This window comes from Carassius carassius, chromosome 21 (genome assembly GCF_963082965.1).
Source record: "Carassius carassius chromosome 21, fCarCar2.1, whole genome shotgun sequence".
NCBI classification, from domain to species: domain Eukaryota; kingdom Metazoa; phylum Chordata; class Actinopteri; order Cypriniformes; family Cyprinidae; genus Carassius; species Carassius carassius.
This window is the reverse complement of record NC_081775.1, coordinates 28,375,451-28,387,960: the sequence shown is the minus strand read 5'-3', so window position 1 is coordinate 28,387,960 and position 12,510 is coordinate 28,375,451. Positions and strand designations below refer to the sequence as shown.

The 12,510-nt window shown below is 36.9% G+C and overlaps 1 protein-coding gene and 1 pseudogene across 1 annotated transcript in view; both read right to left on the bottom strand.

Annotated features, from left to right (window-relative positions):
- Positions 1–1,710: 1,710 nt before the first annotated feature.
- Positions 1,711–7,160, bottom strand: LOC132097307 (cyclin-dependent kinase 20-like; annotated as a pseudogene).
- Positions 6,864–12,510, bottom strand: part of LOC132098066 (host cell factor 1-like) — a 25,433-nt gene continuing 19,786 nt past the window's right edge. The window contains exons 23-28 of the mRNA XM_059504181.1: positions 12,294–12,412; positions 12,057–12,194; positions 10,619–10,804; positions 10,240–10,537; positions 8,604–8,667; positions 6,864–8,522 (exon numbers count right to left, since the gene is read on the bottom strand). Coding sequence (XP_059360164.1) covers positions 8,483–8,522; positions 8,604–8,667; positions 10,240–10,537; positions 10,619–10,804; positions 12,057–12,194; positions 12,294–12,412 — 845 coding nt within the window. The 3' untranslated portion in view covers positions 6,864–8,482. The remainder of the gene's footprint in view (positions 8,523–8,603; positions 8,668–10,239; positions 10,538–10,618; positions 10,805–12,056; positions 12,195–12,293; positions 12,413–12,510) is intronic.

Genomic DNA, 12,510 nt, shown 5'->3' with positions numbered 1-12,510 from the left:
GAGAAGGGCTGTGGAAGTCATTTGTTAATCAAAGCGTACCGTTTTCTTTCCCATTGTTTGCTCAGTCAGAAGGGAAATTAGAGCGGTGTGTTAGAGAGTGTCTGTCATTCAGCTAAAAATGTAAAGTATGACATTTTTTAACAGACTACAACAGAACAAAAATCCGCCTCCACCTTTGAAATTAAGTGAAATGATTCACCACTATGACCGAAGTTAGTGGTTCAATTAATTAAGTGAAATAAAAAACGTAATTCAGTATTTAAGTAAATAATCTAAGCTATAAAACAAGGACGGAACTGCTTTACGCACTATTAATAGAAACTAGTTATTTGCATGTTCGGTGATAAGACTAATTTCCTTCACAGCTTTTCAACAACATAACGATCATTTAAAGGTAGAATGTTTTCCTATTATAATGAACTATATAACAGGGGATGGAAACTAATGCACAGAAGTTTTAAGCTGGTCAAATGTTTTGAAAGGAGTCTTTCTAACACTTTATTTTAAGTTGTCCTTGTTACACGTTACATGTACTTACTATTTTAATAACAATACATGCATGTAACCCTAAGCCAAACCCTAAATACATGTAGTTAATATTACTCAGCACTAAAATGTATAATTACACCGTAACAAGGGCACCTTAAAATAAAGCGACCTAAGTGTCTTCTGCTCACCAAAGCTGCATTTATTTGCTCATAAATACAGTAAAAGCAGAAAAACTGTTAAATGTTGTTACTATTTAAAACAGTTGTTTTCTATTTGAATAGATTTGTGTAATGTAATGTAATGTAAATGTAATTTTTTTTAGTTTTCAGCATCATAACTACTCCAGTCTTCAGTGTCACACGATTCTTCACAAATCCTTCTAATATGCTGATCAAGAAACGTTTAACTGAATAAAACCAAAACCAGTTCATTTACACCGGCTGGAGTGAAATGATAAGGTTAATGGTTGTTGAGGAAAAAGGAAGAATCATTTTAGTTTTTTTCATTCTCATTTTACAATTCCTCTGAAGTGGATTAAGTAAAACAGCTTGAGATGATATCAAGTCAAATAGGCTACTTATCTAGAATGTGTACTGTAAGCATGTAATACAGTTAGACATGCAGTTTAAAAGTTCACTAAAACTGAAACATTACATAACCTATTCCTGTATAACAAAGCATTATAAAAAACTATCGGAATATTTTATTTATTTTTCATCAACAAATGACAAATCATGCATTAGTAAATCATTATAAATCAAAATTATGACATAAAAGACTTTCATCTTTCATCTCACAAATATGACAATGTCTTAGTATGTCATAATTTAGAATTTTCATCCCATAATTGATTATTTCTTTATTAGAAATGTAAACACCTATCAGAAAAAGTCAATCTAGGCCATTTGAAAGTTTACTGAAAGTATACTCAGCAAAACTGAAGCATTATATAACCTCTAACCTGTATAACAAAGCATTTGCACATTTAATTATTATTTTCATCCTCAAGAAAAGACAAATCATGCTTCGGTAAATCATAATTACAAAAAGTCATAATAGTGGCAAATGTTTTGACTTTTTGTCTTAATTATTACTTTTTATGTATTGATTAATAATAATAGATAAATTCTTGAAAATATTAGATGAAATTTAAACACATACCATAGAAAGAATTAAGTTAGACATGTTCACTAAAAGTATATTCAGAAAAACTTTTTTTCACTGTCCTTTAAAAAGGAAATAAATGTTTATAGCTTAATGGGCCACTTCCCGGTGTGAAACAAAGTACAAAGTCCTACATTTCTGCTCATATCGCTGTCATGAACAGCTCCACGCATGTTTCTGGATCAGACTGGGGTCCACCAAGCTAACGTGTAAAGGTCGATCCACAGTGAATTCATAAGGGGGTTGCATGCGCTGTCTGGAGTGCTTTCCTTCACGCTGAGGGATGGCCAGCTCTGAGTGATGAGCCGGGAGAGGGTCTGTGAGGAAATACTGATGGAGCAAAGTCTGAGGAGAGAGAGACGGGGCATTATGAGTCTTATTCCACGGACACAACTGAATGAACCTGCACAGAACTTCAAATGTGCACCTGTCTCGCACTGATCCTCTGTTTGGATGGATAGACGAGGAACTTCTTCAGCAGGTCCACAGCTTGTGGTGACGTGTCTGGCACGATCTCCTCCAAAGGAATGGGGGTTTTTCTTTAAACGTGATCTTATTGTAGTCTGATAGTTCTGTTATTTCTTAGACTGAATCATCATAACAAAACATTAGGTGAAAACATTCAGACATGGTTCACGTATTGCGTGTCAAGGTGTTCTAATCTAAACTGTAATCAGGGCCGGTGTTCTGATAAATAATGGTACCTATCAGGTACAATCTGCCTAGAACCATCTAAAACCGGCGCTGACTGTAATGAGGAACAGGCATAGCGAATGTAAATGAGAGCTCACTAGCCAAACTTTCTGGTTGGGAGTTCCCAGCACTCGTAACATACAGCACAGCTGCTCAATGCCATTCTCTCCGGGGGAAAGTGGAGAGTTGTTCAACAGCTCCCCAAAAATACAGCCCACTGCCCTGAAACAAGCCAGAAAAGACACACACAGACACCTGCTGAGTGTAGAAAAGGCGCCATCTGGTGGACACAGAATGAACTACTTTTCTAGGAAGTATCTAGTGAAGTGACATTCAGCCAAGTATGGTGACCCATACTCAGAATTTGTGCTCTGCATTTAACCCATCCGAAGTGCACACACACAGAGCAGTGAACACACACACACACTGTGAACACACACCCGGAGCAGTGGGCAGCCATTTATGCTGCGGCGCCCGGGGAGCAGTTGGGGGTTCGATGCCTTGCTCAAGGGCACCTAAGTCGTGGTATTGAGGGTGGAGAGAGAACTGTACATGCACTCCCCCAACCCACAATTCCTGCCGGCCCGGGACTCGAACTTACAACCTTTCAATTGCAAGTCCGACTCTCTAACCATTAGGCCACGACTTCCCTATCTAAATAATTGCCTTAATGCTCATTTGAATACGTTATTATTTTGGTACAACTCATCTGAATTAATTTCCAAAAAATCGAAAACAGACAAAAATGTAAACTATACATTTCACATAAAGACTTCTTTCATACATTGGATTATTATTTGAGAAGTTATCATAAATTGTAAAATGGATAGAAAGAGATCAAGCTGACAGCTATGATAGTTCATAGTTAGTTTATAATAAACACTAAAATATTCCATTAAAAAAGTTGGTGACTGGAAAAAATAATTCCACAATTTCTTACCAGAGATCAACTCCTTCGTCATATTTCCGGGCACCATACAAAAGTTCTGGCGCTCGGTACCATCTGAAAAACAGCACAACAGATATTCTAGTCATATGTGACCCTGGACCACAAAACAAGTTATAAGTGTCTATTTTATTATATATTTTTTAGATACATCATCTGAAAGCTGACTACATTATCTATACATGAATGTATGGTTTGTTAGGATAGGAGCATATTTGGGAGAGATACAACTAATTGAAAATCTGGAATCTGAGGGTGCAAAAAAAATCTAAATATTGAGAAAAAGTTGTCCAAATGAAGTCCTTAGCAATGCATAATACTAATCAAAAATTAAGTTTTGATATATTTACAGTAGGACATTTACAAAATATCTTCATGGAACATGTTCTTTACTTAAGATCCTAATAATTCTTGGCATAAAAGAAAAATCGATAATTTTGACCCATACCATGTATTTTTGGCTATAGTCACATATGATCTATGCTGTAGCTGAAACTCACTGTTAGGACCAATGTAGCTCAATGCTAGCATGACAGAAGCTCTGGTAAATGATCACCTGGTGGCCACCTGGTGACTGTTCAAAAGATCTCCTTCATTGGAAAAGAGCCTGGCCAGACCGAAGTCAGCGATCTTTAGGTTTGCAGGCTTCAGATCCTGTGAAGCACATATGTAGGACAGATCACAGTGAAGGACAAAGGTAATGTCGTCAGGAACACAGTCTCACCCGGTGCATAATTGAGTTCTCGCGGCAGAAATCCACTCCTTTCAGCAGCAGCATCATCATGTAACCTTTGACCTGGGATGCGGTGAGAGGATGCTAGGGAATTTCCGAATGACTTCTGACAGATCTGACATGTACTCAAACACCAGCACAAAGCCTGTGACGTGGGGGAAGACGTCCTTCAGCTTCACCACCTATGGAGATGATCACAATATGACTAAAATAATGAGATCAAATGATGAAACTATAATGTCTGTGTGGATTCCCAGTTCTTCAAATAACACAATTCAGCCACAGAAAAATCATGCTTTGGTAAATCAAAATGGCATTGAAAATTTATTAAGTCTAAAAGATTTAGACTTTTTATAATTTCAGCCTTCTGTTATAGTTAGGTCATCTTATAAATATGATTTTTTTTTTCATTAAGACAGTGTCATAATTTCTACTATTCATCTCATAATTATGACTTAGTATGTCACAATATCAACTTTTTATCAGACTTATGTAATGTTTGATCATTTCATCTTAGTAAGTTGTATTTTTCATCTCATAAATCATAACTTTTTTTCTCATTATTTATTGTCATGATGACTTAGTATGTCATTATTTTGACTTTTCATCTCATACATATTACATACATATGTCATAATTATGCCATAGTTCGTCATAGACTGATAATTCTTGTTATAATATTGACTTTCATTCATAAAATATAATATAATAAATAATAAAATTGAATCTCATAAATATCTCATAAATAAACCCCTTCACCTCATAAATGTCAACAAGGGTCTGGGTCCAAATACAGGTCTTTATTCATAAGTCACAAAAGTAAACAAAAAACACAACTGAAAACACTCTAAAAGGGGAAAAAACCAGAGCGATATAAATCCTGAAAACGGAACAGAAACAGGGATACGACACACATATCGCCACTTAGTGCTTGTGTTAGTTAACATTCAACAACTAATAATCCAGCCCAGAGAGGCATGGGGAAGGAGTGTAAATATCCATCAGGATGAGCAACAGCTGTGTGCGTGTGATTAGGTGACCAGGTGTGTGGAGTTAAAGGGTAAGTTCATCCAAAAATGAAAATTAAGCCATAAGTTCCTCACCCTGAAGTCATCCTAAGTGTATATGACTTTCTTCATTCTATGGCTCTGGGGAGTGAACAAAGGCCTCCTGTAGCGAATCAATGCATTTTTGTAAAAAAAAAAAAAAAAAAAAAAAAAAAAAAAATCCATATTCAAAACAATTATCCCAGAGCGTTGGGTTTTTTTTTTATGGTTTAGCATTTTATTAAACTTCTCAAGGACTGATGCAGTACAAAACCAGCTGAGTGGCATCAAAAAGCTTGAAAGATGAAAGACAATTTTTTAAATAACTCATAACTGGATTTGTATGAAAGAAGAGTCATACACACCTAGGATGACTTCAGGATGAGTAATTTATGGCTTAATTTTCATTTTTGGGTGAACTAACCCTTTAAGGTAAAGAAGTCCAAGAGGATGGGAAATGGCCATCTTTGGTGGTGAGAGGGAGAATAAAAAACAGGACCGGACACATGACAATAAATGACTGACATGACTCAGTATCTCAGAAACAGATTTTTTTTTCTGCCTTAATTTTAATTTTTTAAATCATAACGTTCAACATTTCATCTTATAATTATGACTTCATATAACACAATTGACTGTCATAATTTAGGCTTTTTATGAAATAATTTTGACTTTGATCTTATAATCATACTGACATAGTATGTCATAATCTTGACTTTTCATCTCTAAGTTCTAAACCTTTTATCATCATTTTGACTTCCATTCCGCATAAGTTTCATTCCATCTCCAAAGTATGACCTAGTATGTAAGAATTAAAGAACACTTTTATTATGTGATGCAGATGTGCTTCCCTATTCATAGAACGTGAGCTGCATAGAGTCACTTCAAGTTCTAAGCAAAATAAATTATTTTGACTTTACTAAAAATAAAACTTTGTAAATCTTCAGGGGTCAGTATATCTCACATATTGTTGTCCTCGATCTCTTGCAGGGCTTTGATTTCTCGTAGGGCCTGGTTTGGAATTCCATCTTCAAGTCTTCACAGAGCTACTTTTTTCAAAGCCACCATCTCTCCTGTCTGAAAATAAACCATTAACGCAGTGTTCAGCTTTTATAACTAAGCTATTATCATCTACACATTATTAATATACATAAACTGAAAACAGTTTGGTCGTACCTCGATGCATTTGGCTTTGAAAATTCTGTGAGCTAAAAATAAAAACGGAAAAACAATGTTTCTAATTTATGTTTTATTAGTATGATTTTAGTTTTTTTTAAGGCTTTGGTGTAAACAGGGATATATCAGTTGGCATCTGTTACTTTTCTCAGCGATGGTCTTGAGGACCATAATAATCGATTGCTCTTACTGTATTTTATATATATTGATTTAGTATCATAATTCTGAAGCGTAGAAATGCCCTTAGGTTTATGGGCAGTATTTTTTTCCCCCATATGCATACGTGTAGCAATTTCACACATATAGAGTTAACCATTTTGTAAATCCATGCTGTACACTTACGAACCAAATCACCTTAAGCAATCCTTTGTTAATGAGAGTGTAATTTTACAGAGATTTGAGGGCAAATATAGTACATTTTCACTTACTATACTGAAAGAGAATATTAGTGAAGGTTAAATCCCAAAGCCATTTCTCTTCTTTTTCCTGATACAAATAATCTTTAATCTCTTGCTGGTCATCTATATTTCTTGTACATCACATTGCTCAGAAGACAAGACCATCAGCAACACAAATGACAAAAATGCAGGCAAAATAGGACAAATTAACACCGAGACAGAATTCTGTTACTTTTATGTCAAGACACAAAAGCAATCAATAGATGACAACATGTAAAAACATTTTGTTACAGATAATTATATAAAAAAGGCAAAGAGTTTTGTTTTACGTCTTGCTACGTGAAAGAACTAATTTACAACGGAGGTCAAACTCTGGCTAAGCCAACAATCCATCTGCAACATTTCCCAACCACAAGAAACAGGAACAAACCGTTTCCAACTTCCATTCAAAAAAGACATACAAATCAAAACCTCTCCTTACTTTGCACCAATTTAGCATTTACACAAACCTTCATCCCTAAACAAGTCCAAACAGTCCGAGGCAGAGAATGAAAATGGTTCAAACTTTTGCCGCACAGCTGGAGAAGAATCCCAACTCGTATCGATCAACTCACAAAACCAAGCGTAAAAAATAAATGTGAGAATCAGAAAAGTAAATGTACAGGAACTATAGACTAATGACAAGAGGGAAATAAAAATAAAAGCATCTTTTTCTGCAGTAGGGTTCTATAAATTCAAAAAAGTAACAAGTTGGGTGGAAAAAGGGTGGAGAAAACCTCGAAAGTGGGTCATCGTTTAGAACAAATACATTTTACACTACAATTCCCAAAGTAAAGGTGAAATCATTCATGAACACGGGAGACACTGTGGCCCGCATGTCAAATCCACAAGCATGGAGACTACAGGGATGAGCAGTTAACATGCTGAAGAGAGGTGTGAGGTTTAAAACTGCGCTCTGAAGCACAAATACATTAGAAGAAAAATAATAATTACAAAAATAAACCACACACAAAGAACTCCTGTATCACCGTTTACTATTTTTGGGATTTTCTCTCTCTTTATACAAGATCTAGCTGATGCAATGCAAAAGTAGTATGCTTTTCATCTAGATGAATCGAAGTCCTTTTAGTCTTCAGCGTTGCGGTCCTCAATTGTCCCTCACAGCAAAATGTATGAACACACAGTGATGCAAAACAGGCTAATGAACTCGAAGTGAATGAATAATTACAGAGTCTTTTCCCTCACAAGCATAACCAAGTGCTGTCCGTTTTCATTTGATTTCGATGCATTTCCCTTGCTTCGTTTCGCCGTCCGCACTCCTTCCTCTGTTTCCTTTCAGCACGTGGTTGAAATATACAGACTTGCCCAAATAATGAAAACAACAACAAACTGACAAGAGCAAAGTTATCTTTCTGTTATCTATTGCTTGTATAGGAATAAGCTTTAAAAAAAAAAAAAAAAAATAAAAAAAAAACAGAATGAGTATTTGATAATAGTTATAACTAGACCGAACGCTGCTGTCAGAATCGCATTACACAAACTTGTCAGGAAAAGCAAATGTATGTGCTTCTGAGGAGGAACATTAATGTTTAAAAAAAAAAGAAATACAGTTGGAAACTAGGCGTCCATAGCACCAACATGTCCAGTGATAGGAGCGGATTTCTCAAAAATGGAAATGGAAAGGTTTTCCTTTTTTTGAACGTTTTCCTATTTTTGGCTGCAGTTTCCTTCTGGTTCATTGCAGAGGATGGAATGGGGTGAGAAGTGGAAGCAGGAGGTGGAGTTCAGTCATGGTTCAGCTCATACACAGGGCGGGGTCAAGGGTCACGGTGAGCTCTCACTGGTCAGATCTGGCCTTCTTTGGGCCGGCGCCTTTCCTAAACGGGTAAAGCAACATATTAGGTTGGGTACGCAGATCGGTAAGTTCATTTTGAAAGGTATAATGGCCACAAACTCACATATCAGGTGACGAGACTGGCCTCTTTGCTGCAGGTTTGGCTGCAGAGCCATCTTTATTGGTTTCTGCAAACATGTTTGAATAAAATTAATAAAACAAAACCCATTCCATAGCTTAAGGATCTTTAAATCCACCCTTTTCACATTTCCAGGGTTCTCAGAAGTCATTGTCATAGTTGGGTAAACTTGGTGAACAGAAGCAACAAATATATTTTTTTGCTTCACATTTGCTTCAATGGCAAAAATCCACAATAGCCACAATTATATATATATATAAAAACTCTTTATAAAAATATAACTACACTTTTTATACACAACACTTTTCTAAAATATTTTTAAATATACCTGTAATTAAATGTTTCCATCTAGTCCTTCAAAGTTTGCCCTGATAAAAATCATTCTCTCGCAAAATTTAAATTGCCCAAAACAAAAAAAAAAGTTTTATATTATATATATATATATATATATATATATATATATTAGGGGTGTAACGGTACGCAAAAATCACGGTTCGGTACGTACCTCGGTTTTAAAGTCACGGTTCGGTTCATTTTCGGTACAGTAAGGGAAAGAAATGCAAACATTAAACTGCAGGTTGTTTATTACTGTACACTTTTTTTAAAAATATTTTTTAATAAAATATATAAAATAAAAATAGAATAAGAAATAAAATACTGCTGCAAAGCTCTCCACTAAATAAAATACTCTCAATCTCAAACCAATATCATATAATAAAAAATAATGAAAAATATAAATAACCATGATTACAGTGCAGCATTACCAATCCCAGCATGCTGCTGCTGTAGGTGACAGAGGGAGGCCGTCGACAGACCAGAATCTTGTCTTCATGACAACAATATCTATACTTCATGTTGAGCATAAATATAAAGCCTACTGATAAAGGACACCGTCAACAGTATTGACGGCAAAATAAACTATGTTTGACAGGTGCAATATTTGAAAATCGATAATTATTAATTTATTTTTTAAATTACATTTATATCTGGATTTGTCAACCTACAGACTTTCAAACATCAAAGTGTCATGAATTAATATGTATTTGTGTACAAAATGACAAACATATTTTCCTATTCTATTTTGCCTGGAAACGCTTCCAACACGCTTGCGTGTCGCGTGAAAAATAGGCGTCGATTCTATTTCTAGCATGCATGAGTTTTCCGCGAGGCTTGAGCCGCGCCTGAGATGCGCGTCTCACGCAAGCAGTCTGCAAGCTCTAACCTGTTAACATGGGAGCAGAATTAAAAACGGACACGCCACGCAGCTGAGACGCTTGCGCCATGCATCCAGTGTGTCGCCGGCCTTAGAATCAGCTGCAGGGCGGGATTTGCGCTGAACGCGGAGACATCCGCCACTTAATATGTTCGTTTCGAAACACGAAAATGTATATGTTCCGCAAACAAAATATTGCATTCGGTCATTCGGTTCACACGTGCACCGTACCGAAAGCCCTGTACCGAAACGGTCCGGTACGAATACACGTACCGTTACACCCCTAATATATATATATATATATACACACACACACACACACACAATGTTAATAACTGTGGAAATGCATTACCATAGTCAGTTAAAAATATTCAGCCAAAAAAAAAAAAAAATCAAAAGTATCCTCACCTTGTAACCACCTTACTTGCGTTGCAGGGCCATAGCCCTTCTCATTGCGAGCGGCGATGCGGAAGATGATGGCGGGTTTGGTGGTGTAGTCGATGTGGGCGTTGGAGAGACTAGATGACTGCACTAGGCAGGACGGGTTGGGCCCACAGTACACCCGCATAAAGGCAAGCTGAGCCGGAGTGGATGCCTTAGCCTCGACTGTTTGTGAGCTCTGGATGGCCAGATAGACCGAATACTCAATGATCTTCCCTGACGTCACTGAAGGAGGCTCCCAGGTCAGGTGGGCACCATCGGGGCTCTAATGGGAAATGAAAAACTATTTTAGACACCAAGATTAACCCACATGTAGACCAAACGCAAGCCATTTGCAGTGACCAACCTTGCTGATTTTGATGGCACACGGGGCTCCAGGGAAGCCAGGTAAGCAGGTCTTAAATGCAGAGACCTCAGAGAATGTCCCGCGGCCGCACGCATTTATACCAGCCACTCGAAACTTGTATGCAGTGCCTGGAGAAAGCTCAATCTTTTTCATTCGGCTGTAATCTGGGATTGCGCCAGAATCATCCTGCAACATCACAGTAAAAAAAGATGATTAGTGGTCAACTAATATGGATTCTCCCGCTCTCTCTTTTTTTTTTTTTTTTTAAATGCAGATGCAGACAGAATCTTTTTCTCAAGAAAGACCAGATAATACAAATTTTACATACAGTACACAGTGATTATGACATGAGTAACATTTAAAAGATACTCCATCCCAAAATGAAAATTTTGTCATTAATCACTTACCCCCGACTACGTTCCAAAACCGTAAAAGCTTCATTCATCTTAGGAACACAATTTAAGATATTTTGGATGAAAACTGGGAGTTTGTTACTGTCCCATAGATTGCCAAGTAAGTTACACTGTTAAGGTCCAGAAAAGTATGAAAGGCATTGTCAGAATAGTCCATCTGCCATCAGTGGTTCAACAGTAACATTATGAAGCGACGATAATTCTTTTTGTAAGCTAAGAAAACAACAATAATGACTTTATTCAACAATTCCTTTGTCATCAGTCTCTTCTGTGTCTCTCCATATCACCGTATGCTGCGTATGCTCTTCTGTGTCAGCCGCGCCACAAGGACGCGATGTTTTTTCAAATCAAAGCTAAATACACGTAGAAACAGTGCATCCTTGTGACGCAGCTGACACAAAAGAGCACAGCAGCACACAGTGATATGGAGAGACACAGAGGAGACTGTTGACAAAGGAATTGTTGAATAAAGTTGTTTTGTTTTCTTTCACTTACAGAAAGTATTCTCTTCGCTTCATAACATTACGGTTGAACCACTGATGGCAGATGTACTATTCTGACAATGCTTTTCTGGACCTTGACAGTGTAACTTACTTGGCACTCTATGGGACAGTCTCAAGCCTCCCGGTTTTCATCCAAAATATCTTCAATTGTTTTCCGAAGACAAACAAAGCTTTTATTGGTTTGGAACGACATGGGGTAAGTGATTAATGACAAAATTTTAATTTTGGGGAGGAGTATCCCTTTAATTAGACAGAAAGCTGTATTTGTTAAAAGCTGACATTCTATGAAAATATTGTAGTTTGTCTTTCTATTACTAAATAGGACTGTTAAACAGAGAACAAACTAATGACGTTCTCAGAACTGTTAAAATGAAATCCTGCTTCCAAATCAAATCAGCCAAAGTGCTATTTCTCTACCACCCAAGTTGATTTAAATTAGTCCTAAATAACACTTCCTTTTCCAAAAGACATTTTACTTGAATTGCAGCAAAATACATAAACGGCAATTTAATCATTACTTACATCAGTAACCACTGAATCATCTGCTGGCACATAATAGTGTGTGACAACCATGTTTGTGACCTTAACGATTCCAACGTCAAACCACTGATTCTCTTTTTTCACTGGTGGCCTTACAACGGCTGGAGGAGCTTCTTGCTTCTACGATAAGTAGAGATGGTTTAAAAATAGTCTCAAAGTTTAATGTCTGAAATGGATATTGATGCATCAGTTCAAATCATGTGCCACCAGTAAACTTACCCCAGCTGCTGATTCAATCCCATTGGCCACCTCAGCTAAAGCAGTGGCCGCTTGCATCTTGGCTGGGCTGGCTACCACCATCGGCTGAGATGGTGCAAAATTACTTGATGGGGCTAGAGCTGCAGCAAAAGAAAAGGCATTTAAGCATGCACTAAAAGCCAGCAGATTTTATCAGAAAATAAATTATTAGGCGGTGGGGGGGGGCTTCCATTCCACT